This window comes from Sphaeramia orbicularis, chromosome 18 (assembly GCF_902148855.1).
Source record: "Sphaeramia orbicularis chromosome 18, fSphaOr1.1, whole genome shotgun sequence".
NCBI classification, from domain to species: domain Eukaryota; kingdom Metazoa; phylum Chordata; class Actinopteri; order Kurtiformes; family Apogonidae; genus Sphaeramia; species Sphaeramia orbicularis.
In genome coordinates this window covers 26,951,251-26,977,292 of record NC_043974.1, presented here as the reverse complement: position 1 = coordinate 26,977,292, position 26,042 = coordinate 26,951,251, and the positions used below count along the sequence as shown (strand labels likewise).

The 26,042-nt window shown below is 37.8% G+C and overlaps 2 protein-coding genes across 7 annotated transcripts in view; one reads left to right on the top strand and one right to left on the bottom strand.

Annotated features, from left to right (window-relative positions):
• LOC115438231 (B-cell scaffold protein with ankyrin repeats-like) overlaps nucleotides 1–17,485 on the bottom strand; it is a 37,466-nt gene extending 19,981 nt beyond the window's left edge. The window contains exons 1-7 of the mRNA XM_030161673.1: nucleotides 17,397–17,485; nucleotides 16,141–16,536; nucleotides 13,889–14,031; nucleotides 13,666–13,804; nucleotides 11,772–11,914; nucleotides 6,864–6,978; nucleotides 3,793–3,992 (exon numbers count right to left, since the gene is read on the bottom strand). Of these exons, the coding sequence (XP_030017533.1) occupies nucleotides 3,793–3,992; nucleotides 6,864–6,978; nucleotides 11,772–11,914; nucleotides 13,666–13,804; nucleotides 13,889–14,031; nucleotides 16,141–16,536; nucleotides 17,397–17,409 (1,149 nt within the window). The 5' untranslated portion in view covers nucleotides 17,410–17,485. The remainder of the gene's footprint in view (nucleotides 1–3,792; nucleotides 3,993–6,863; nucleotides 6,979–11,771; nucleotides 11,915–13,665; nucleotides 13,805–13,888; nucleotides 14,032–16,140; nucleotides 16,537–17,396) is intronic.
• A 2,715-nt stretch (nucleotides 17,486–20,200) lies between these two features.
• Nucleotides 20,201–26,042, top strand: part of LOC115438316 (serine/threonine-protein phosphatase 2B catalytic subunit alpha isoform) — a 103,637-nt gene continuing 97,795 nt past the window's right edge. For all 6 annotated transcript variants that reach the window (XM_030161883.1, XM_030161881.1, XM_030161880.1 and 3 more), the window contains exon 1: nucleotides 20,201–20,468. In XM_030161883.1, the coding sequence (XP_030017743.1) occupies nucleotides 20,408–20,468 (61 nt within the window). In that variant the 5' untranslated portion in view covers nucleotides 20,201–20,407. The remainder of the gene's footprint in view (nucleotides 20,469–26,042) is intronic.

Here is a 26,042-nt window from a genome sequence, read left to right as displayed (position 1 = left end):
TTCCTGAATAATTCAGCTTCCCCCTCTGGAGCAGTTCACAGCTAATTAACAAAGAAGTGTGGTGCCAGGGCAGACTAGTGGATCTGACGCAGGCCTGTGAGTGATTCAGCCTGTGCATGAAGCAGGGGACCGATCCATCTAGGATTTATTGACAGAGCGCTGCTACGCTGACGCCCAAATCACTGATGCATCATGGGTTGATTAATTGGGGGTGGGGGTGGGGGGGACACTGAGCTAATGAAACTGCCGTACCAAAAAGGAACAAGAACCGAAGGCACTACTCTTTCTCCTCATCCAGACCTCGACAACACCTATGAATAAGAAAGAGCAGTGTGTTTTTTAAGCTGGATTTAATTATTAGCCCTAAAAGAAAACCACAAAGAGATGTCAGCTGATTATGCATGTCGAATGTGTCTGGTGTGTTACATCTATGTGCTTGTTGAAACCCCAGTGGGGAGACCTCTGTTTGACTCGACTGCACTCCTGTCAAGCTCATCTGACTCACTGCAGGTTCGCAGCGAGCACTCTGACTCACTAGAGCAGTCTTATCAAACCTTGCTCCATCAGCAGTCACTCTCAATTAGCAGTGTTGCTACGGGGATAAATACATTTGCAACAGCTGTTGGAGTGTCTAAATTTCCCTCGAGGGGGAATTCTCCATAGGTTGAACGAAGGCATCAGAGAAAGTACTATAAGGGGAGATGCGGGATAAAAGCTCTGATTGTTTTTTTTTATAAATCACTGAGCAATACACTGCTGTCTGTAAACAGATGATGTGATTTAACAGCTGATAAATGCTTTAACTTCACTTCAATTGCAAAGCTATATTTGTGCTAAACTGATCCAGCCATGAAGGTCGTTTGTTTGCCTCGGTTTAAAGATATCAGTCCCAGGGATAGGTAATGATGAGACTGCTGTTGACCAAGACTTCTGCGAAATATTTTTGGGTTTGATCAAGCGAAAGTGAACATCAATATGAAAAAGAAAATTTGCACACATCATTTATCAAGTGGGCTGATTTTTTAGCTAAAGATCTCTATTTTATGGAACTGTTATCCTTTTTAAAATACCACTTGTAGAAAAAAAAGTTACCATTGATTTAATCGATTGTACTTTTTACACCACAGCTGGAATTTGACGCTAAAAATTATATCTAAAAAATTTGAAAATGTATTCAGTCTGTTGATTATATAGATGATTAAGTTTAAAGTATTTTCATTATTTTGTGAATGTTATTGATATTTATGAGTTTGAACATTTGTGAGTTGCTTAAAAGGCCCTGTCCAGGTGTTACCATAATAATACCAATTTTTAATTTTCAAGTTACTTATAATTCAGATATTTTAGTGAAACTTTCTGAAAGTAATGACCTTTTGATACATTTTGGGTGATACATACAATGGTAAAGAGTCATCCATGTGTTACTATGGCAACCTGTCCATGTGTTACCACATTCTCATGTCAGTAAAACAGAAACTTTTCAATATTTTACTCCAAAATCTATTTTCAGCATAGTTGAATATAATATCTAAAAGGTTTTGTCCTAATTGATATCAGTGTCTGTTGAGATCCACATGTTTTGAATGTTTGCGTAAAGCTTAAAAAATTGATGTCCATTTCAAGTCCATGTGTTACCAGGCAGTAATTTGATATTTTTCACCCAAAAATTTTATCCCCCCAAATTTTGTTATACATAATGTTAAAGTACTTCTAAATACCTTCTCAAATATGTAAAATGCATGCATATAAGTTACTCTGATTACATGACAGAGACTGTTGAACACCAAATATGTCTACGTCTTTCCGCCTGATCGGACCCATTTACTGTACTCAAGTTCTTCAAACACAAACTGTAGATGTCAGTCAAAGTAGTTTGGTGAACATTTGTGGTTTCTTGGGAATTTTTCCGTGTTTCAGTTGTTGCAGATATCATGTTTACAGATGGGCTTACATATTAAACTCTTCATGCTATGTTCTCTGACATGTATTTATGCTATTAAGTCATTGCAATGTAGTGAAATAGGTGCAAGTGTGTAAATGTTAGCAAAAGCAATACAGCTCTGCGTGAAAAATAAGTTTACAGTTGTGGATTTCTCTGAAACATCTATAATATAAATATACAAGTCAAACAGCATCTATTACTGGATATAGAAATATTACCTATTATAGCACCAAGTAAGATGTGATATCTTCTAACTGAATACATACAATATTATCTGTATATATATATATATATATTTTAGGTGTATATTTTAGTACCACTAGAAGAATACTTTAATTTGCCACATTCATATTACAGTATGTATTATTTACATTACCAGCAGTATTATTTCAATAACTGTAAGACTAATTGCAATGCATATAGTTATCACTCAGTATATGATAACAATAACAACTGTATATTAAGTACTTTGCTTTGGACTGACGTCACATTAAAATGCTACTTTTATGTTAATGCAAAATCACGTACATTTGCATTGGAATTTTCACTGTAATAGGTATTGACTGGTGTTTATTTGTTTATTTTTTTTGTGAAATAAAAGGCTTCAGTGCCTATTTTCCCTCTTTTCCTGTTTAACTCCCAATAACCTCCACAGGGAGCTATTTATAGATTAGACTAAAAAGCTGGTGAGATGCTGAAGCACAGCCTGATGTTTGTGAATTGTCAAATACAACCTGCTCTGTAATCAGAGTTAAAAGTGATTCTGCTCAGGCATTAATTTTCTTCATGGATTCATGGATTTGTGTTATTTGTTTACACGTGTACAGGACACAACAGGAAGGACGTTTTGTTTTCACCCTGATCATTCGCTATACCACTGGCTAACACTGTCTTTTTAATAATAATGTTCTTAGGGCCTAATGAAATTAGTATCGGAAAGAACATTATGATGCTAGTGTCCTCTAGGTTTATCAAATAAAATGATGTGCGTGCATGCAAGGGATCTATTAAATTTGGATTGCTAGTCATTAGCGTGTGAATGGCGAGCGTGCTGCTCTTGTGTTCCTCCATCTAAAGCAGAAAATGGATGGTTGAGAAGGGAAAGACTCTCCGTATTAACATGAGAAAATGGCAGCCATTATGCATAGAAATCTCAACATTAGTGACTGCATTAATTGTGTGAATGTATGCAGACGACCCAGCAGGCTGAGCCATTGTGCATGCATGAACAGCCTTTTTAGTCTCTGTGGGGGTGTTCCATTAGAAACCTCATAACCAAACATGTTCATGATGAGAAAATGGGGTTACCATCCTCCCACTTTGTATGCCACGAGTTGGATGCAAAGACAGAGGCGAGGTGGGGGTGCGGCCAGTACTAATACACAGGTCACACTCCTAGCCGCCCACCTTTCCATCCTCTTCATTCTTTTCATTATTGATGAAGCACTACTCACTCAAACACAGTATTGGTGTTAGTAAGAGCATTCCTGAGTGCAGCTCTACATCTCCTGTCTGTGAACACCTTAAGGTGCATTGTGTTGTTGTACTCAAATGCCAGCAGGGAACTGAAAACTATAGAATATCATTTCAAGCTGACATTACAGCCAGTCTGCTCCCGACAAACAAATAATGTCCTTGTGGGGGTTTAATTACCTCACAAATCACTGAACATGAAAAGCTGTCATCAGAAATTGGCTTTGTGAGAAATGTCTTCATAGTACAGATTTTCAATAAAGTGGATAAAGTATTTTCTTCATTTTGCAGGGATCAACGCTAACAGGAGAAAGGTGAAAGCCAGACAAATAATGTAAACATTCGAAACAGAAACTGCAGATTGAGAATGTAAATACCAGAGTTTCCCTCAGTAAGATGTGGAGCTCTGTGTGACCGTGACTTTTGGAAATCTCAATGGGCGTCTGTCCGTGGCGGTTGGCCGTGTGCACTGCTCGTTCAGCTCCGGGACACTGTAGCAACAAGCTGGAGACACTCTTCAGTCCATACCGGGCAGCAAAGTGGAGGAGTGTGGGCACGTCTGCGTGGTGGAGCTCAGCTGTTTTCATGAAAAAAAACAAAAAAACACATCACTCTTGACAATTCATAAGGACGGTTTTTGCAAATGCCTACACACTTGTTGAAGAAATTGGCCAAATGTTTTAAAGCTCCTCACACAAAACAAATAAGACACAACACAAAACTCTACAATCAGAGCTTTTGTCAAAATGACATTTCAGGGCGGACACATCTTTCAGAATTAACAAGTATATACGACCAAATACGTATAAACACAAAGAAATAATTCATTGCCAAATGCAGGAGATTCAGGAGGCAGAGGAGATGATTTTTTGGCACATGTGCAGGCTAATGGGCAGTGGTTTGAGTGCAGAGCAGGCTGAAACACCACTCATGTCTTGGTGGTGGGTTGAAACCATTTTGACATCGGAAAATAAGGCCAAATCCACCTCAAATCACCAGATTCATCATTTCCAATTTGGCTTGAACTTTCAGAATATAATCAGTCTTTGTGCACACCATACAAAATGTCAGCCTTACATCTTCATTGGTTATTGACATATTGAGGTTTTGAAAATGTGGTGTGATGCTGATTTTACTGTAATAATGAGTGGTGCAGAAAAAAATCTAAGATCAATAAGTCATTACTTTAGAACCGTTCATCACAGATGCATGACATTTACTGGAGTTGTTCTCAGGTTCAAGATCAACCCTTTAACTTCTGTATGAAATGCTCCACCATTGCATGTTCGCCAAAGTTCTTGGTGCTTCTCATTAATTTTAGACCAGTGTATCTCCACACTGAAGCACTTTCAAATGTTGGTATTTATTTCTCATGGTGAAGTGATATTGTGGTGACTAAGTATTTATCTAACACAATACAATGACATTAACATTAAAAAGATTATGTCACACCTGTACAGTATGTCCATTTATCCATATATACATATACACATACATGCATACACACACACACACACACACACACACACACACACACACACACACACACACACACACACACACACACACACACACACACACACACAGTCATGGAAAAAATTATTAGTCCATCAAAAGTCATCAAAAACAATGGATATGCAATCAGGTACTAACTACTGTGTGTATCATGTGACTAAAACAGACAGAAAAGAAAACATGGAATGCCTAAAAGCACTGTTTTTGTCAGTACAATGCCAAAGTTATTGATGTAAGAATTGAAGTGATTTTGGTTATTATCAAGAAAACCATGGAAAATGGTTAAATATCAGCTCTGAAATTAAACTCTTATGAGCTATTTTTTGTTGTTATCATTATATTTGTTCAAACAAATGTACCTTTAGTTTTACCAGGCATTAAAATTAACAAGAAATGGAAGAAAACAAGGGTGGTCTAATCCTTTTTTTCCACGACTGTACATACATACATACAGTGTTTTGCATGAAATGATGCAGAATCACAAATATAGTGCAAAGCAGAATTGTGTTTGTACTTTTAGTGCCTTTGTTTAAAGCATGGTTACCAAAGTTAAAGTTGTTTTCCACATTCTTTTGTGGAAGTAATCAGCAGAAATCTGTAAATGGACAGTGCTAATAAAGTCCTGTTAGGGCTCATAATGGGCATATTTATACACAAGACTGCAGAACACTCCTTCCTCTCCAGGTGATAATTTGAAGCTGCCCTAATGCAATGTGAGCAATCTAACTGAGAAAGAACGACAGCTCAGAGGCACATATTGACCTGTTTGTCATGGAAACATTTCCTTGTGCCCTTTGTAGCAGAATTAAGGATCAATCTCAGTGGCTGATGAAGCCATCAATCTGCCACATAATGAGCCAAGAAATAATGGAGGGCTTTCATAGTGGATAATGTGCATCAGGCTGGAGGAACGTATCTAACTGTGAGCAGTATTGTTACATAAACACATGCTTCGAGTCACTCAAATGGATATTCTAATGTGTAGTGCATTAGCAGAAATGCTGCTAATGTCATGTCAAGGGCTGCATCCCTTCCATTCATCATCACCTTTCTGTACAAGAATGACGACTTTACTAGATATTGCGTCACAGATGTTAGTTGGATCATTCTGAAAATCCAATGTAAAATGTTTGTTTTCCTTCATGATTTATTGGTCAGTGTCTCTTTTGATGATTGGATTATCTTTTTAGAAACAGAAGAAAGACTAGTGGTTAATTGATTTTCTTTTTCTGTGTCAAAACAGATTAACCAAATTTAAAAAACAGACTGATTTTCATTTTCTCTTTCTAATAACAAAAAAGAAAGTTACTGCCTGACAGAAATGGAAAAACTGACCAAAAATGCCTGTTTTTTTTTATTTTTTTTTTATTTTCTAAGACCAGATGTTGTCATTTTCAAGAAAAGAGCACTCATGTCATCGACGTCACAAAGTTATTACGAACAGTGGGTTTGTACAGATCATCCAGTTCTTACAAAATCTGCAGTTTGTAGATATTTGTGGAGGGAGCATGTCTATGATGTCCAGATTTCGCATGAACTGAAAGATTTGTACAAACCCATCGTTTGTAAAAATCTTTGTGACCTAGGCCTTAGTGCTCTTTCCTTGAAAATGACAACATCTGGCCTCAGAAAATGAAAAAACAGGCATTTTTGGTCAGTTTTAACATTTCTGTCAGGTAGTAACTTTCTTTTTTGTTATTATAAAGAGAAAATTTAAATCACCTGTTTTTAAAATTTGGTTTATCTGCTTTGACACCGAAGGAGAAAAACACCTTGAAATTCAATTTTAATTCTTCTATTTCAAAATAAAAATCAATTAACCACAAATTTTTCTTTTGTTTCTGAAAAGAAAATCCAATTACCAAAAGATACACTAACCTTTGTTGATGTGTTTTCATGTAAAGTTCAAAAAGGCAGTCCTTCTGTGCTGTACCTCTTTCAGGTGGGCCTTTGCTCTGCAGCCCCTGAAATCCTCCAGTGGGCATTCCTTTCAGCAGCATGGACGACAACTTCTGATCCAGTTTTTCTGCAGAGGACACCTTAAGTGCCTACGATCCAGAAAGGCCAGTCAGTTTAAGCAACACATGTGTTCACTACACACAAGCAAATACACCATTCAGCCGTAACATTAGGACCACCAGTAAAGGAAGTGTTAATAATACTGATTATTTCATTCCAATGGTACCTTTCACTGGGTTGGACATATTAGGCATCAAGTGAACATTTAGTCCTCGAAGCTGATGTGTTGGAAGCAGCAAAATGATCAACATAAGGAACTGAGTGACTTTGACCATGCCTATATTTTAACGGTGATGACTGGGTCAGAGCATCTCCAGGACTTCAGGGATCTGCTGCTGATGTCTTGGTCCAGATTCACTGCACACTTTCATGGGTCTGATGGAGTCTAGGCCTCAGGTCAGAGCTGTTTTTGGTAGAAAAAGGAGAACCTACATGGCATTAGACAGGTAGTAATAATGTTATACTCCCATTGAACTCAAATGGGTGAGATCTGGTTGTTGTTCTTTAGATACTTTTGGTAAGTACAGTACTAACCATTTTTCTTCTTTGTTGTAATGGAATTTTAACTTCTTTATCTGATTCCCTTCTTTGTCCCTGTCTCCTTTCCTGAATACCCTTCCCCACTGCATGCAAATTTTTCTGAATACCCCCCACTACATGCTAACTTTCCCAAATACCTCCCACTGCATGCTAATTTTCTCATATCCTTACCTAAATCCCCCTACTGTGTGTGTAAATTTTCTTGCAAAGTAACAAAAGGTGACTGATTGTTAAAGCCTTGAGTTCATCATTCAGTCAAAAGGCCATTTCAGGAGACTGGAGGTGTCACTTGCAAATGCGATTCACCCTATAAAAGGTGGATCTTGTGAAAAGCTCTTTGTCTTCTCTTCATAAACGCTGCTTGTGTGCAGAACTGACCTTTCTTTGCAAATAAAATAAAATCTTGTCTATGTTTCATAATTCACGAGCAGCAGAGCAAAATTTCTGTAACATTGTCAAAGTTGCTCAGATCCCTACTCTTGCCCATTTTGCTGTTTCTAACACATCAACCTCAAGAGGTAAATACCTAATATATCCCACCCACTGATGGGTTCCATTGTAATGAAGTAATCAACAACAAAGGGGTCATATTCTGCTAAACCCACTTTTATTAGTCTTTGGTACATTTATTTCTGTATTTGGACCCTAATAGTTCATGAAGTTTGACTTTGAACCCTCCAGGTGCTGCAAAGCTATCTTTATATTCATTTTGGCAAAAATTGGGTGGATTTCTACAACCCATTTTAATTCCTGCTTAATTTGTTGCATCTATAACTAGTTGCGTCACAACATTTGCACATATAAGGTCAAGACTTCTGACGAACATTTCTCCGAGTACGATATAATTGATTGTCAGCAGCAGCGGTTGTAGTAAAAACTGAAAATATGTCTAAACTTCAAGCCGATTACCTAAAATGTTCAGTCGTTGGTTGAACGGGACAGAGCAGCACAGCCAACGACCTGGAGGGGGTGGGACTCAAAGTGGCTCATTTGCATTTAAAGGGCCAGTGCTCAAAATGACCTTTCTGGTGTCATTACTCAGAAATAGGGTTGAAGATGGACCTGTGGAGTTGAATTAATGAAGAATTCAGACCCAAGCATAGCATTTACAGATTATATAGACCACAGGGAAATGTTTTAAAATGCATAATTCCATTTAAAAAAGCAAAATATCACTGCTTTAATTTCATTTTGCCTGTCAGTGTCGTAATGTTAAAGCTGATTGGTGTCAGTCATTGAAAATGCGTATAAATATTTGGGCGTATGCTTCATCTTGCCAGTCTAGAGTATAAGTCCGAAACAGACTTGGCTAAATCTCCTTTTGGCATTCCTCAAGCTTGCCTCTTCAGCAAAGAACCCTAATCAAATCAAAGTGGTCGTGGCAGAAGGGAAGCTGAAACCTGCCGCCTTTTCATTTTCAGTCAGGGGACCATAAACACATAAACATCAGCAGAAGTAGACTGATTTAATGTAGCTTCTGTTTTTTTCCGCATCTTTCTAATGGCTTGAAGTGGATCGATTATAAGCAGTGCTTTGGGGCTGCGATTGACTAATTTCTAAAAACTGTGTTCCACAATGATGACTCACTAAGTAACACAGCTCTCAAAGTGCCAGAGAAGAGCAACTCTTATTGAGGACAGAGAGAGAAGGCACAGCATTCAAATGTGTTTCCTATTTTTCCAAGTCAATCATTGACCAAATTAATTGTAATACATTTGCAAGTGTTCAAAGTTCAAAGCTGGAAGCATATTCCCCTCTGCTTTATCATTCCTCTATACAACTTCTTTCATCATCGACGACATAAAAATGACAAACGCTCATCTTTATTACAACAGTTTTGTTGTTTTGTGAAGTCAGGTGGTACTGCGTGAAGGTTTCATTTTGACTTATGGATTATTAAGTTTACCTTTTATTCTACTGGGTCACACTGCAAAGATGCCAGTTCCTACATCTCCTATAATCTCCAAACAGCTGTGTATTTGTGTGCTTACAACTTCATAAGGGGTCATATTTGGCTAAACCCACTTTTATTAGTCTTTGGTACATTTATTTGTTTATTTGGACCCTAACAGTTCATAAAGTTTGAATTTGAACCCTCCAGATGCTACAAAGCTATCTTTATATTCTACAACCCATTTCAATTCCTTCTTAATTTGTTTGTTTTATAACTAGTTATGTCACGACATTTGCACATACAAGGTCAAGACCTCCAGTGAGTAAACCATAATTATTTGTCAGCAGCAGTGGTTGTAGTCCATACTGAAACTATGTCCAAACTTCGAGCCGATTACCTAAATTGTTCAGTTATTGGTTGTTTTAACGAACACAAATGGCTGAAGGGGACAGAGCAGCACAGTCAACAACCTGGAGGGGGTGGGGCATGAAGTGGCTCATGTGCATTTAAAGGGCCAGCGCTCAAAACAACCTTTCTGGTGTCATTACTCAGAAATAGGGTTGAAGATGGACCTGTGGAGTTGAATTAATGAAGAATTCAGACCCAAGCATAGCATTTACAGTTTATGTGACCACAGGGAAATGTTTTAAAATGCATAATTCCATTTAAAAAAGGAAAATATCATTCCTTCTAGCATCCATCCCTTCCATTTAGACCTGACTCTAAACCAGAGATCCATAAACTTTCAATAAGAAGAAAATAAAATTGATATTTATGCGAATACATCTTCAGTTTCCGTGTTTCACATGTGTCTAAAACACAACCTAAACTTCACTATGGAATATATGATCACTGGTCACTTTATAAAAAAAAAAAAAAAAAGGGGAAACAGAGACATCTAATAGTATTAAGCAGATTTAAAGTAAATGATTTAACAATATTTCACAAAAACTGTTTGGATATTTGTGTCTTATCTTTAGTGAAGGTACAGAAAAAGCATAGTTAGGCTGAAATTATTTTAACACACTTTATTCATTTCTCAAAAAATTAAAATCTATCCAGTAATTGTATGTGTCATTTTGTTGTCACAGTAAAATTATCTACTCTCCAATTAGTAACATCTCCCTTTTTTGCAGTATAAAAACAGTGTAAATAGCTCCCAAATATATTGTCATGAAGCCTTTTGTTTGTCAGGCTTTTATTTTTATTTTTTTACCAATGCAAAAGCGTTCTTATTGAGCAAAGTAATGTTAAGCTCAGAATCAAGTATAGTATGATGAAAATAATATGCAAGAAATGAAAAATTACACAAAAATTATTTTAAAAAATCAGTACAATATATCAGTTTCTTACTCCTTATCAATAATACAGGGTGGGGAAGCAAAATTTACAATATTTTGAGGCAGGGATTGAAAAACAGTGTATGACCAGTTAGTTTATTGAAAGTCATGAGAATTTATTTGCCACAGGAAAATTGACATCATAGAAAATTTTTTTATTCTATGTGTCCTCCTTCTTTCTCAATAACTGCCTTCACACGCTTCCTGAAACTTGCGCAAGTGTTCCTCAAATATTCGGGTGACAACTTCTCCCATTCGTCTTTAATAGTATCTTCCAGACTTTCTCGTAATAGTTTTGCTCATAGTCATTCTCTTCTTTACATTATAAACAGTCTTTATGGACACTCCAACTATTTTTGAAATCTCCTTTGGTGTGACGAGTGCATTCAGCAAATCACACACTCTTTGACGTTTGCTTTCCTGATTACTCATATGGGCAAAAGTTTCTGAAAAGGTATGGATAATAGTGTTAGGTATGATTATGACATCAATATATGTTTGGTTTCAAAACAATTGACATCGTGCCTGCTGAGAAAAAACAACTAAATGTTCATTGTAAATTTTGCTTCCCCACCCTGTAGGTTTACTGAGGTTTATATTGTAGGATTTTTTTTAAACAGTTATCAATATGTTTCGTTCAAATGAATGTGTTAAAACTTGATTGAGCCTATGATGGCCTTTGATAAATAAATGTAATTCATTTATTCACAAAGTATTAACTGACTCTAGTTCAGACAGAGCTCTAATTTGACCATAACCCTTAATTGTCTCCAGGAGCTTTTCAGAATAAATAAATAGGTTAAATCCACATATGAGTCTATAAAGACCACATGTGAGGTCCTAAATGGAAAAAAATTGGATTTGTGCTGTTCAAACGGTCTTTAACAGATCAGATACAGGTCACATATGGGCAAAAAAAAATTGGATCTGGGCAACATTTGCCTGCAATCTGAATGTAGCCTAAGTGAATCACGTCTTTAGCTTTAGCTCATTAGCTTCACATTTATGAGCCATCGCTCATCAGTGGCTCTGGTTTTCATGGCTCTACCTGACACATGAAGTCTACAGGATCTGCTACTCGTGACAGGATGCAGGTGAGCTCCTCCATGTTGCTGTAGTATGATAATTGTGCCTTGCTCAGTGGCACTCCATCACTAAACACAGTCACTTTCACACTCCCTGCGGGAAAATCTGGAGAATAAATACAGAAGCAGATTAGTCATTAACATTTTCATGCATGAATCATTAATAAACAAGTGGTATTTTTGACATACAGCATATCCAATTCAATCCAATTTTTTAGCATAGTGGATATCATCTATCAACACTTTAATATGTAATGTTTTTTTTTATTTTGTAAGCGTAAACACATCCATAAAGCTTTTCCACAAAGAAGCTGCTTTAAGAAAACATATTATTTCAGTGTAAAATGTAACTGTCCTCTGTGGTGAATGTTATGAATCAATGATTATATTCTGGGAAACTGAGACAAAATCCATGAGGATTAATCTGTGACCAGACCATTCCCTAAACTGCTGCTAATTAGAGACTTTCTTTGTAACCACATGTTTTGGATTAATTAAACAGTAGATCAGGACAAGATACTTTATTTATCCCACACTGGGGAAATTCAAGTGTCACAGCAGCATTTACGGCACAGTGAGTGTAACAAATATTAGAAAATGCAATGGCAACCAAATGATTTTTTCTCCATATTTGACATTTCTCAAGTGATTTATCACCATCGATTATAATATCAAACTCCTCATTTTGCATTTTTTCAGTGTAAATCATGTATTTTCTTACATTTAATTTACTGTTAATGTAGCTGTTCATAACAGCTCAGATTAAAGTTGAGTTATTATATCAGAAACAGAAAAAAAATGAAATAATAGTGACTTTTTCAGCAAAGATATCAATAACTGAACATAAAAACAAGCATTTCCATCCACTGTTATTGATACAACTCCATGGGTTTTACTGGTGAATCAACGTTTTAGAAGATGACAGTGTTTCTACGTCTCACTACAGAGCCTCTTAACATCCAAATGGGCCATATCTGATGACCATGAAAAGATGACAAACTGTTTTTGACACCAATTATTCAAATGTGTTGATAGGATTAGTGGATCAACATATATTAAACAGTTTAGATCAGTAGATGATTTTGGCCGCCAGTGGCTGTTTGGGTCTTTATGGGTTAAAGCAGGGGTGTCAAACTCATTTCTTCCAGGGGCCACATTCAGCCAAATTGGATCTCAAGTGGCCCGGGCCAGTAAAATAATAGCATCATAACCTATAATTACTTCTTCTCTTTGTTTTAGTGCAATAAAAAACATTAAATTCTGAAAATATTTACATTTATAAACCACACTTTCACAAAAAACGTGAATAACCTGAAAAAACAATATTAACAATATTATGCCTCAACTTATCATGTACAAGCGCATTACACACAATGTTACACAAACATTTGGTAACAGGTATAATAATGCTAAAAAATTTGGAGCTTGGAACTAAAAGAAGAACAATTTCTCAATTTCTCATTTCCCCATGTCATTGTTCTTCTTGGTAGTTCTTTGAGGTTCAACTGGACTAGTTTTGCTTCAAAAGAGCAAAACTATTCCAGTTGAACCTAGAACCTAGGAAAATGGAATTGTCTCTATTTATAGGTTATTATGTTATTATTTTACTTTAGATCCTATTGATCTGAATGTGGAACCTGAACTAAAATTATTTCGAAACCTTTGATTGTTAGTATCTTCAGTGCAATTTTTTCACTTCGCAAATTCATCCCACGGGCCATACTGAACCTTTTGGCAGGCCAGGTTTGAGCTCCAGGCCACATGTTTGAGACCCCTGGGTTAAAGACTGAATAACTGTGCATGAAAGGGTTAAATCATGTGTTGAATCTCATTGTGTTTTTTAATTATTTTGCTCACCTGGTGCATCAACACACAGGATCCTGTTACCCCAGTGGGTCGGTTTCACTCTAATCACCTGAATCCCACCGGTGAATTCCACCTCTGTGTTGACTCCGGCTGCCTCGTTTCTTAAAAGAATGAAAACCTCTGTAGAGCTCTGCAAAAGAGACAGTGCAATGAACCGCTGAACCGATGTAGAAATACTGAATGGAAAAAAAAAGACGACTGCTGGGTGTCTCACCCCACAGGGAACTCTGGGAGGAATAACCACGATGCCAGATTCAACACCATGGCCTGGGGTTGACTGCATTTGTTCCGGCTTTTGCTCTGATCCTGATGATTTACGTGTCAAGGGGTTGACATTTGCCGCTGTGGCTGATGCACCTATGAAAGATCAGACATTTAACTCGCTGAATTTGACAGAGTAAGCTTACCCAGGGGAAACAGGCACAAAGTAGCTTGTGTAATGATCATGTAACTAATGATTCAGTGCAGATTTTATTGCAGTACTCACTCTGTTTTTTGGGGGTGATACACCTACATGTCTGTTACAAACAACCCAACTGCATCATTTAGCATGAATAGGGAAGGTACTTGTGGGTTAAAATATAACTGTTAGTGGGTTCCTGGCCTGAGCCACTTCACTGTATCAGTGCAATGAAGTGATGCAGAGTGCACTTGAATTTGCATGGCTCGCGATGTGTAATCAGTGATGGCAAAAGAGGAAAGACGGGCAATTTGCATCAGATGTTCCTCCTGCGCACACCTGTATAAATACAAACCCCCTCCTCTGCTTTGTGATTTTATACAAATAGGGCAATTAGGAAAAACAGGATGGAAGGCAGAGAATAATTGAGGACATGTTAGAGGCGCCACACAGTTTCGGTAAAGATGGCTCTGCAGCCAGTGATAAAATATATTGAAGGTCAGTCTCCAGCACACACAATTCTCAAGGAACTAAGTCCATAAACAGGTTCCCAAGCTGCTTTTCTCACAAATAATGAGCATTTTTTGCCACTTGCATTCATGACAGGGAACAGCAAGACCAGGTGAAATTTTTCTGTGGCATAATGGCATGGTAAGGATGATTTTGCATGCAAAAGTGTGCAAAAAGTGGGTGCTGATCAAATATAAAGTCTGTTTTATTCTTAATCTGGCATTGTAAAATCTGAAAACAGTCTTTTTTAATCAAATAAACTATGCGCATGCTGTTTAATTCCAAACCAACGCCCACGCCTGGATATAATTATTGTATTTTTTCCAAAGTAAACCAACATCCATATTGGAAACACCTCTGGTTTTCTTATAACAGTTTGTATATTCAACATTGTTGGATAGAAAGTGCAAATTATCCCACTTCATTCTCCCCAAATGAAGTGGAATTTCATATCTCACTGCTTGTTGACTTAGTGTTAAGAGATCATCACCAGTAAAACATACAAATAGGTTAGTTTCACCATTAATTCAAGCAGCTGGAGTCATTAGAGGAGGAGTAAAGTGTAAAATGACTGTTTGTTTGAAAGGATTTCATTGCACCGGTTAAAGCTAAAAATAATTAACTGGAGTAAAAACCCATGACACAAACTAAAACAAAATAAACCTGCAGGTAGAGTCAGCTTTGTTTTCATTTCCCTAGTGGTAATGGTTTGGGTGTGCATGAATGAGTTGCATTTACACAAAATGAGACTGTCAATAAATAGTAGTTTTGTGTTCTTTCAGCCAAAGTTTTATGAAAAAGAAAAAACAAAAATCAGTACAATACATCAGTTTCTTACTCATTACTGTATCTGCAAAAAAGTCTACTCGGGTTTATATTGTAAGATTTTTTTATACAGTTATCAATAAGTTTCATTCAAATTAATGTCTTAAAATGTTTGTCACAAAAGTTTTAGCCTATGATGGCGTTAGTCACGGAAAAAATGATTAGACCATCAAGTCATCAAAAACAATGGTTATGCTATCAAGTAATAACTCCTGTGTGTATGGTGTGACTAAAACAGACAGAAAAAAAAAACATGGACATCCAGGAAGAATAGCTGTAGCTTTGATACAGCTAATGGGGATCCTAAATAAATAAAAAAAGAAAGAAATGGAATGCCTAAAAGCACAGTTTTTGTCAGTACAATGCCATAGCTGTTGATGTAAGAACTAAAGTGATTTTGGTTATTATCAAGAAAACCATGGAAAATGTCTAGATATCAGCTCTGAAATTAAACTCTTATGAGCTATTTTTGTTGTTATCATTATATTTATCCAAACAAATGTACCTTTAGTTGTACCAGGCATTAAAATGAACAAGAAATTGAAGAAAACAAGGGTGGTCTGATAATTTTTTCCATGACTGTGAGACATTTTTATTCACGAAGTATGATTTAACTCTACCTCAGACATAGCTCTAGTTTGACCATAACCCTTAATTTTTTTCCAGTAGCTTTTCAGTATAAATAAATAAATAGATTAAATCCTGTTTTCTTTCTGGAGTCAGCGCCATACCTTTTCGCACTATGTCAGTCACAGTCGACAGGTACTCGTGAGCATCTTGCTCGCTGGAGATCTGCAGACATTCGTTGCCATTCAGGGGAACCAGCTCCAGGAAGTGGGTCAGGTTGTCCACCCCACACAGCAGCACCACCACATGAGCCGCGGGACTCAGGACACGGGCCAAAAAGAAGCGTCGCATCTGACACAGACCCTCCAGCATGCCCTTGGAAAGGATGAGGAGCTTGCAGGTGTATCCAGCCAGCCTGAGGAAGTCGTCCTTCCGGCTGGACAGGCTGGAGATGTCATAGCAACAGATGCCCTGGTCTGAGATGACCCCGGTAAAGACGGAGTGCAGGTAGGTGGCCCACTGCTCTGCTTCAGGCTCATAGATGATCAGCAGGTCTTGAGCTGTGAGGGAAACCATATCTGTTTTAGTGAGGATGTAACTAAAACTTGCTCTTGGTGTTGCTTTGCCATTCATATGGATGAATATACATATATAGAGTTTCTTTTCTTGTTATTCTACTTTTCTAATGTATATATGTTTAATTGCATCTTGTTTTTATAGTTGACTAGAGATACAACATCTACCAGCAAAGAATTCCTTGTGTTCCTGTGTGTTACGTACTTGGTAAAACTGATGTAACCCTTAAAGACATAGAGCTATTTTAATGGTTACAGTCAAATCAGTTTGCTGACATTTAACCGTTCATTTATTATAATATTATGCTCTGCATTTTTCAGTGAAATCTGATATTTTCCAATATTTTTATTTACTGATCATGCAGATGTTTATAAAAGCTCAGAATAAATTCAAAGGTTATTATATCAAAACAGAAAAAACTGAACAAAAAGTGACTTTTTCAGTAAAATATGTCATTAACTGGACTGCAAATCAAGCTTCTACAACCACTGTCGTTTGTCAAACTCCACTGGTTTTAGGGGTTAATCAATGTTGCTGAAGATGACGGTGTTTCCAAATTCACTACAGAGCCTCTAAATGTCCAAATAAGACACATCTGATGTCACTGAAAAGCTGAGAAACTGAATCTTACATGTATTATTTACACATATTGATAGGATTAATTGATCAAAAATTATTTAACAATTTAGATCAGTAGATGCTTTTGGTCCCTGAAAATTTAGGTCTGTGAGGGTTAAATAACTAAACAAAAAAATGCAATTATGATGTTAAAAATTCCCTCAATGTAGCTCAAATTATTGTAAACGGTCCTAAATTACAAAAACAAGAAATAATGGACATGTACCTGTGTGGTTCATGGCTTCAGTGCTGTTTGTCTGCAGGTGTGTCTTGAGTCTGACATGAACAGACAGTGCCACTATTGTCAGGTGGAGCTCAGATAAGTGGGAGGTTCCTGATCAGAGCGCACAAAGACAGGACAGAGTGTCAGCCTCAAAAGTGTGATGTACTCTGAAGATGTAAAAGAGCATAGATGTAGTGTTTTTGAACCTGTTAATGGGAATAATTGCGGCGATAAAGTAAGGGAACAAACAGCAAACTATAGACACATAGGATGCTGCTGAAATGACAGCAAGCGCCGCAAAGGGAAAAAGTTGAGTCACTGACTAGACTGACCCAAGTTAATTAAGTCTGCAGAGCCCCGGGCGCAGAGCAGAGCACTAGAACCTCAGGCATGTTAAAGCTAATGATCTGCTGTAAATGTCTCCACTACAGGCGGAGATAAAAAGGATGTGAGATGTTCTGACCCACTCTACACACACATATACACACAGACCCTCAGTGAGAGAAATGTGAAACTCACAGCTTCATTAACTGCCTCCACCTGCCAAACAACTGACTCATACCTCGGCAGCGTTTCGCTAATAGCAGTTTGCCATCAGTTATTGGGGGTAGCTCGAATGTGCCACTGTTGGGGAAATGAACAGGTGAATGCCGACCTCTCTTTCATGCAAATGACCGCTGTTGCACTGACTCGACAGTGACAGAGCTGCCGTTTCCATGTGTGCACATCCACCCACTTACACTCATTCACATCTATATTATAAAAGCCAAGTGGCCTCTGTGAGCGTGCATGTATGTGTGTCTTGGGATTCACACGAAATCCGGAAAGAGCTGATTGCTGCATTTTGGCATACTCATTTATTTTTGTTCAAGGAACAGACTACCGAAAACGGCAAGTTGATAGGACCAATACTTTGGAAGATGTTACTAATTTTGGAATACAATAGCCTTCCAATCATTTTGCTGTACCCAGAATGCTTTGGCGGTGACTGCTGGACAAATGTGGTACAGCATGCACGAATACACAACACAACAGCGTGCACAAATACACAACAGCATAAAAACTACCACATCTAGAACCCGTGGATCCTGACGAGTCAACAGCCTAGTATCTGTATAACTGCTCTGCTCAGACCATGAAGATGGAACATAAAAGGCTGCAGTGTTCAGTGTTTGTCAACCCTTTGCATAAGTAAATAACATAACAGAGACAGCTTCGACTACTGACAAACACCACTGAAAGGTAATGTTTTATCTGACACCTGAAATGCTTCATAGTATAACTTTTTGTGGGATAATATTCAATAAATGTTTTTTAAAACTGTGATTGCTTTTCTACAACTACACACATAAAATGCAAAACATCACAGGTACCTTGCAAAATGACACAACACAAATACTCCTAAAACTGAGTAATATGAATATATTTTTGCACAAAACAACTAGACATTCTTAAATGTAGTAGATGCAAAGTATCTGTTGAAATGAAGCACAACAAATACACGAACGCAAAGCACTGTGCTGCCTCTGGTACTAATTTGTGTTATACATTTGTAACATTGCACTCATCTTTGCATCCCAATGAGTATTAAAATTGTGTTATGTAAAGCAGAGTGTTTTGATAAAAGTGTGGACCAGAACTGCAAACTGAGAGCAAAGTTGATATTGTGTGTGCAATTTAACAGCCTTTGTTAAAGCTTTTGGCACAACGCTGTGAGGTTTCAGTGACTGAGTGTCAGGTTCCAATTCTTCTGTGTTAACATTTGTTAAGAAAACTGTAATATGGCAGCACAGTTTGTTCTTTCCAACAATAGCTTCCAGTATCGAGGAGCTGAATATTTTACCTGCAGTGTATGAGCTGTGTAGTTTGTCCTGAGGATGGTGCTATTGGAATAGTCAATGGGTCATTAACGTCAAATGGTTTATCTTTGTGGGAACATGAATGCAGCCTCCACATTTTATGCAAATCTGTCTTTTAGACAATGAAGTATGTTATTTGAAGTATTTATGCCTGGATGGGGGCACCAGATGAGAGGTATCCTCCAAATTGTAGAGCTGAGGTGTTCACTTTCACTATGATGATTCATCCTCAGGGAACTATGAATATGGAGAACACATTTTCTGTAAATCTGGTTTAGTCTGTCACATGGGCTATTGGCGGTACGGTGGTTTGCTCTATCACCTCACAGCTAGAAGGTCTGAGAAGGTCAGCTGGAGTTTGCATGTTCTCCCTGTGTCTGTGTGGGTTCTCTGTGGGTGCTTCCTCCCATATTCCAAAGACATACTCTTAATGGGATCACTGGCTAATCTACATTGCCTGTTTATAAATTGGAGGCACATCCATAATGTAGGTATAGGCTCTGGCAACCCCACAACCCTGATGAGGTCAGGGCGGTTCAGAAAATGGCTGAATGGATCTCTCACACTGATATTCCTGAATGAAAGTAGAAATTATATTTACCACTACAGGCTCTGAGCATGTATTCCAGATTCCAAATGTATTGTTTATAGATCAGTTATGTGCAGATTTGTATTGTGAAGGCGGTTTCATTTTTATTTATTCGTTTTTTTTTCTATTAACATTCATTTGTTTTCCTCCATTGACAGCTACGATAAGTTTATTAGGCTGTAAAATAACTTATTCATGCTGTTATTCATACAGGACCAGAGTGACACAGAAACAGCCCTTTGATAAAAGTGTGTAGAGTGGCAGGCTCTCCACCAATAGGAGGCGGCGGTGGGAGTGAGGGGGCGGGTCTTGGGGGACAGCAGGTTTGCGTGCACACTGCGCTCAGACAACTTGATCCAGAGTAACAGTAAATCAGACAGAGCAGCTCCTCCAGCACCAGCAGTGAAATTGTAACCCTGTTGCAAGTATTTTTGGCCGCTGATAGGACCGAGTGAGATCACTGCGGTCTCTTTTCGCGGATAGACTCAAGAGTTGTTCGACAGGAGCACCGCAGGGACCGTTTTAGTCTCATTTCTGCTTTATCTCAATATTATATCACACTGGAAATGTCCGAAAACAAGCCGAATGATGAACCGAAGTTATCTACGACGGACAGGGTGGTGAAATGTAAGTGTAAAATTTGTATGCACTTTTTTTTTTTTGTTTTGTTTTTTTTTTTGAGACCGCAGCTTCTGCCTCGGACCAGGCAAAGACTTGGAAGAATTCACAGTCGTAGCAGCAAGGACCAGAGACTCCAAATGTAGTCGAAATTGTTTGCTGTCTATGGAGGAAGAAGGGTGTTAGCCGAGCTGTAAGAGTGTAGCACTGAACTAGGAAGTGAGGGTAACTCCAGTTTGTTGACTAAAGCAAGGAACCTAGCTTGAAATATGTCACATTCTGTCTGCGAAGCGTCATATAGCCGCCTGTCTCTGTGCTCTGTTTGCATTAGCAGCCTGGAGTGTGGCAGATGCATGATCATTTGGATTCATATAGACTACACAGAGCGCACAGCTGTACTGTATATGCATGCAGATATTGCACAACCGTTGCATTCAACCCAAGGGCGATTTTCCCTCATTTTGCATGCATCACCAAGCATAGTTTTTACCAAGGCACCTTTTTTTTTTTTTTTTTTTTTTCTCACCATTGCATAATACTACTCGATGTTGCTTGTGTTTTGTGAGCCCACATTCTTGTAGTTTTCATGCCATATGGGGTGTTTCTTGCAGCCTTCTGTGTTTACAGGTCTGACATTCCACCTTTGCAGTCTACCATAAGAATGCAATAAAGATCATAATCGAGTCGACCTACCCCTTGAACGCCGAATAGAAGTAATGCAGCTTGCCCAGTTCCATGCCATCTAATGTTGACCGATAATGTGGCAGTATACTGCACTTGTGTTGCAGGATTTCAAGCCCTGTAGGTTTGTATGGGTTAATATAGGCTCCTCTATCAGAAGGAAAATGACAGAATGTGGTTATTTGTGCCCGGCTCATCCCAATCCAGCACTAGTTGCAGTCTTTATCCAGCTTTCACCAAGCTATAGCACAACAGGCATGTGCACAGATCACAGCATGCACAAACACATGAGGGAATTGTTGAGTAATTTTATTCTGGCTTAGTTGCTAGGGTTTAACCAGCTGAAATGATTAGATCATAACCATTAAACACTGAGACTTTGTGAGAAAAGAGTGAAGGCAATGCTGCAGTGTTCAAAAGGCCAGGACTGGAATCACTGAAATAAAATGTAATTAAATGTAAATTAAAGCCAAGCTTAAGCCCCTGCTCCCCAGTTTTGGCACAAATAAAGTTGCACTTCCTTGCTTCTAGTCTGCGCCATTAAAAATGGGAAATTCTGTAAATGCAACACAGTTTTTTTATGTTGTTGTTGTATATATCAGAAACTAGACGAATACATTTGGCTCTGCAAATGGTTGAGTCGAGTGTGAAAAGAAGTCACAGCATGTCTTGGGTGCTTTTGTAATGAATATTTCAAGAGATCATCCCCCTACAGTCTCCAGCAAGTTGAAGGGTAATGAAAAATGGATATGACAAGTATGGGTTTTTGAAGAGATTTAACAGTATCACTTGGAGACTTGGCTGGTCGTGTTGTATGGGTCTGAAGCTGCTCTCTTCTTGTCACATGGCCGTTTTACGTTTGCAGAAATGTCATGATTTTGGAAGTCTCATTAAAGTATTTAAAGTATTTCCACTACTTCTTCTCCCCTCTGCAGATCTCTGGTGAGCAAGGTCTACTTTGCTCCGAGTCAGGTTAAAATGTATTGATTAGTCATTAGAGAGTCTGTCAGGGAATCTGAAAGTCCGCGTTGTAGGGCATTTTCTGAAACCTCACGTTGAGATCAGCAGAGTAATTTAACTCATTGTTCATTCATCAAGTGTTGGAGAAGTCCATGTTTTGGTAATGCATCAGTATTATGACAACACAGACCCCGGCTGTGTACAAAGCACAAATCCAAAATAACTGCAGGCTCTATGTGTGAAGTAATTTGTTTTCAGCTGCCTGGTTTGCCCTGCAACAAGGTGTCAGTCCAACTTATCATAAGTGCTTTGCATCCACCTGTTTTCAAAATGCATTATCCTAATGCCCATGAAAGCAACTGCTGCATAGTAATTACTCATAAGAGTTTAATCGGCTGAGGCAGGAAAAGTTGCATAATTTTTGTAACATTCACACCCCTGGCAGAAACGTCTCTGAATGTATGAGCAATTTTCAATACAGTGATATTGTTATATGTCTTCAAGTCTCTGAAAGTCAAAACCCCAACCTGCTGCCAATACTGATGTGCTGACAGGGCATTATTTAATTAATAAAAAGCATATTTCAGTTCAGAAAACATATATGAAAAAAGTATTCTCTCAAAAGTACAAGCTGTATGTTATATATAATACTGGCTACAGCTGATTTGACCCTTTCATCTTGAGTGAAGGGCTTTTATTTATTTTGTTTGCATAGTTGTATATGTAACCTGCTGCAAATGTACATTTTTTCATATATGTATTTTGGTGCAATTTAATACGTAGAGAGGGCATCAGAAAATTATTTATTTATTTATTTATTTAAAGATTACCTTTTCTTTTTTGTAAGACAGATAAACAAAGGTTGAGTTTTACCTTTACATGCTTCGGCTAAAACCTTTAGCCTTCCTCAGAAGGGTCACTACCTTTGTTTATTTGTCTGACATAAAAGAAAAGGAAATCTTTTTATCTTCAGGAGACAGTATGAACCCAATCGGCCTATGTATTCATTTATTTGTAGTTTCTTGGAAGTAAAGTTTACAGACCCAATCTGCCATCATATTTTTTAGAATTTGGAATTGTAGTTGCTTGTAATGGAGAAAAATATAAAAGAAAAACAATTTATTTCCTCCATTTAAAAAAAAAAAAAAAAAAAATTCTCATCCCCGTAACAACCAACTGTACCGTGGCTCAAAAATCAGGGTCTGAATTGCATGATGGGTTTAAAGGATTGTGACGCCCCTGATCACTTGTTTGTTATGGCTGTTTAGTAGAATTCTTTGTCATTGTTTGATCATTGGAAGGGTTAGATTATATTGGACTGTTTTGCCAAATAGTAAGTTCAACAGGATCCTCACTGTCATTTTACAACAACTACTGGCCATAGTGTGCAATGTTGCATCTCAAATCAGCATAGCAGGCCAGTGAATATATCATTACTGTTACTACGATACCTCCATGATTGAAACTGGAGCTGTCACTCTGCTGTGGTGTTTTGAGCTGGACCTTGGACTAGGGCTACCCTCAGTTCAAAATAAGATCGACAGGCAGGTAATACAGATGTCACGGTGCAGACATGTCAGCCTCTGTGGTCCGGAGGAGAACGGCCTCAGTAATGGTGTTTTTCCGTCACCAACAGAGAGCCAGGGTCCTTCTGTATGAGTGGGGATGGATAACATCTGACATTTGACTTTTGAGGAGAGGCCCCCCCATGCTCAGACATGCGTGGGTTGGAGAGATGGTGGTGGTGACAGCGGCGCAATGCCAGCCACTGATCCCAGCTGGATAGCCGAGTCATTTATAGAACAGAACATTAAGTAATGCCACATACTTGATCCTCGCCTTACGTGTGATTACCTGCATATGGTTCTGCATTGTATTCAGATGTTTCTATCTAATCCACATATAAACGCTACAAATACTAAGATGAAAACTTCTCATTTGTCCAGAATCGTCCTTTAGGAGTTTCCTGGATGGATAATATTGTCTCATTAACATTCATAAAGTTGTCATTAGCTTTAGTTGCTTTGGAATGAGAAGTTAAGTGATTTATAATAACTGCTGAGGCTGTTAATGTATTTAACTCTGTGCTGGTCTGGCTTTTGTGTTGTCATTAAACCTCTCCATATCAACGTTCTCAGGAGCTGCAGCCTTGTTTTTGTTTTTGCCACATCATTTTTTCTTGTAGTTGACAGTAAGGTTTAATTAAGAACAACACACATTAATGTTTGTGAGATAGCATCAAAGTGTCTTGATACGCTCTGGTTTGTAGTGTGAGAATTCATGTTACTGTGGTTCATTAACCACAAGTCTCACATTTATGTGAAGATGGAAAGATACTGAACAAATGGCTCATGGCTTTGCTTTTCAGTCTCTACTCAATAAAATTCATTTCCTACTTGTGAGTGCATTGTAGCTGCAGTAATTTTTTTCTTACTTCCCAGAAATGGAATAAAAGAATGGCGCCTGCTTTGTAATGATCTAGCCATGCAACTGAGCCAGAATGATCTCTCCTTCTACAGATACAGTATGCAAGTACCTGTGCAGGGAAAATAGTGTTGCTTCCAGACACTGCAGTAGTTGGAATGCAGTGAGTGGGTAATGAAAACATGCAACTGATCAGGATATGATAGATGAACTCAGCCATCATTGCAGTTTTTATTAATTGTGCACCTTTATATCTGAACCAGTCCTTAAAGTTTGCAAACTAGTCTTCATATCCTGATCTCAACTTCTGTTTGTCTTTGCTTTTCAGACTAAAACCTGGATCAAACAGAGCAAACTCAATGTTTTAACTCTTTAGCTCTGCAAGACCAGTAATAACAGAGTCATGCTGCTTTTATACCACACTTCCATGGACATTATAACAGTTGTTGCAGCTAATTTGTCCATATGGATTATTTGCATATTTTTGTAGTTCTTTTTGAATGCAGGGTGTCATATGAGTACAGAAAGGCATGCAGGGGAAGTGGAGGTGATAGGGACCAGGATGGACACACCTTTTTAATCGTGTAGCCATGCACACACTGCTGTTTGTTAGATTATTAGAATAAACATTCTTTCAAGCCCCAGAAGATCACACAATGGCTCTGAGTAGCAGTGGTCACAGCAGGTGTTGTGTTTTGATATTATGGAAATTGCTAATTGGAAAATCTCCAAAACAGCAAAGCATTTACTTCCAAAGCAGCGCAGCAGCATTTTTCTGCCAAAAATGTGTTCTGTGTACTGTATTTCCTCGAATAACGGCCAGGCCTTTTGTTTACATTATTTGCAGAAGGTAATATGCCTGTAACTGAGGTAGGCTTCTGTTGGAAGCAGGCGTGATTCCTCATTTTGATCCGCTCTGGTTTGTGCTGTTAGTTATTGCATTACATTGTTAATGCAAGTTTAACACTTCCTTAACTGTGGCAAAATGTGTGGTGGCAGGCAGATGAAATGGTGCATTCAAATACACCTGGTAAATTTAGAAATCTATCTTAAATGGCCGCAAACGTTGATGCAATACAGTTTTTATTATTATTATTTTCCTTGTTTAAATAGAGCCTAATCCAAGTTTTGCTTTCCAAAAGTTGTGAAAAATGTCTAAATCATAAATGTAAAGATTTCTCTTCTGAATGTTTGATTTGCTTAACAAAAATTCAGCTTTGTGTAGTATATTAGTTTTGAATGTGTTTCTCCAGTCAGATATGGCATATAGTTATAGTAAAAAAAAAGTGTAATTTTTTTTTTTTTTTTTATCATGTCTTCAGTTTATATAGCCAGAAATTAATCTATCAAAGTTGTAAATAATTGAAATTTTTGGCTATATTATTACAGCTCTATGGCTTCCTGTTGTTAATGTTACAAATTCTAACCAATTAACATTCTTTTTTTTCTGGCATTATCAGGATATTCTCAGAACTGGCAGCATTACTGAAATATATGTCATGATCTGTATGGTCTCAT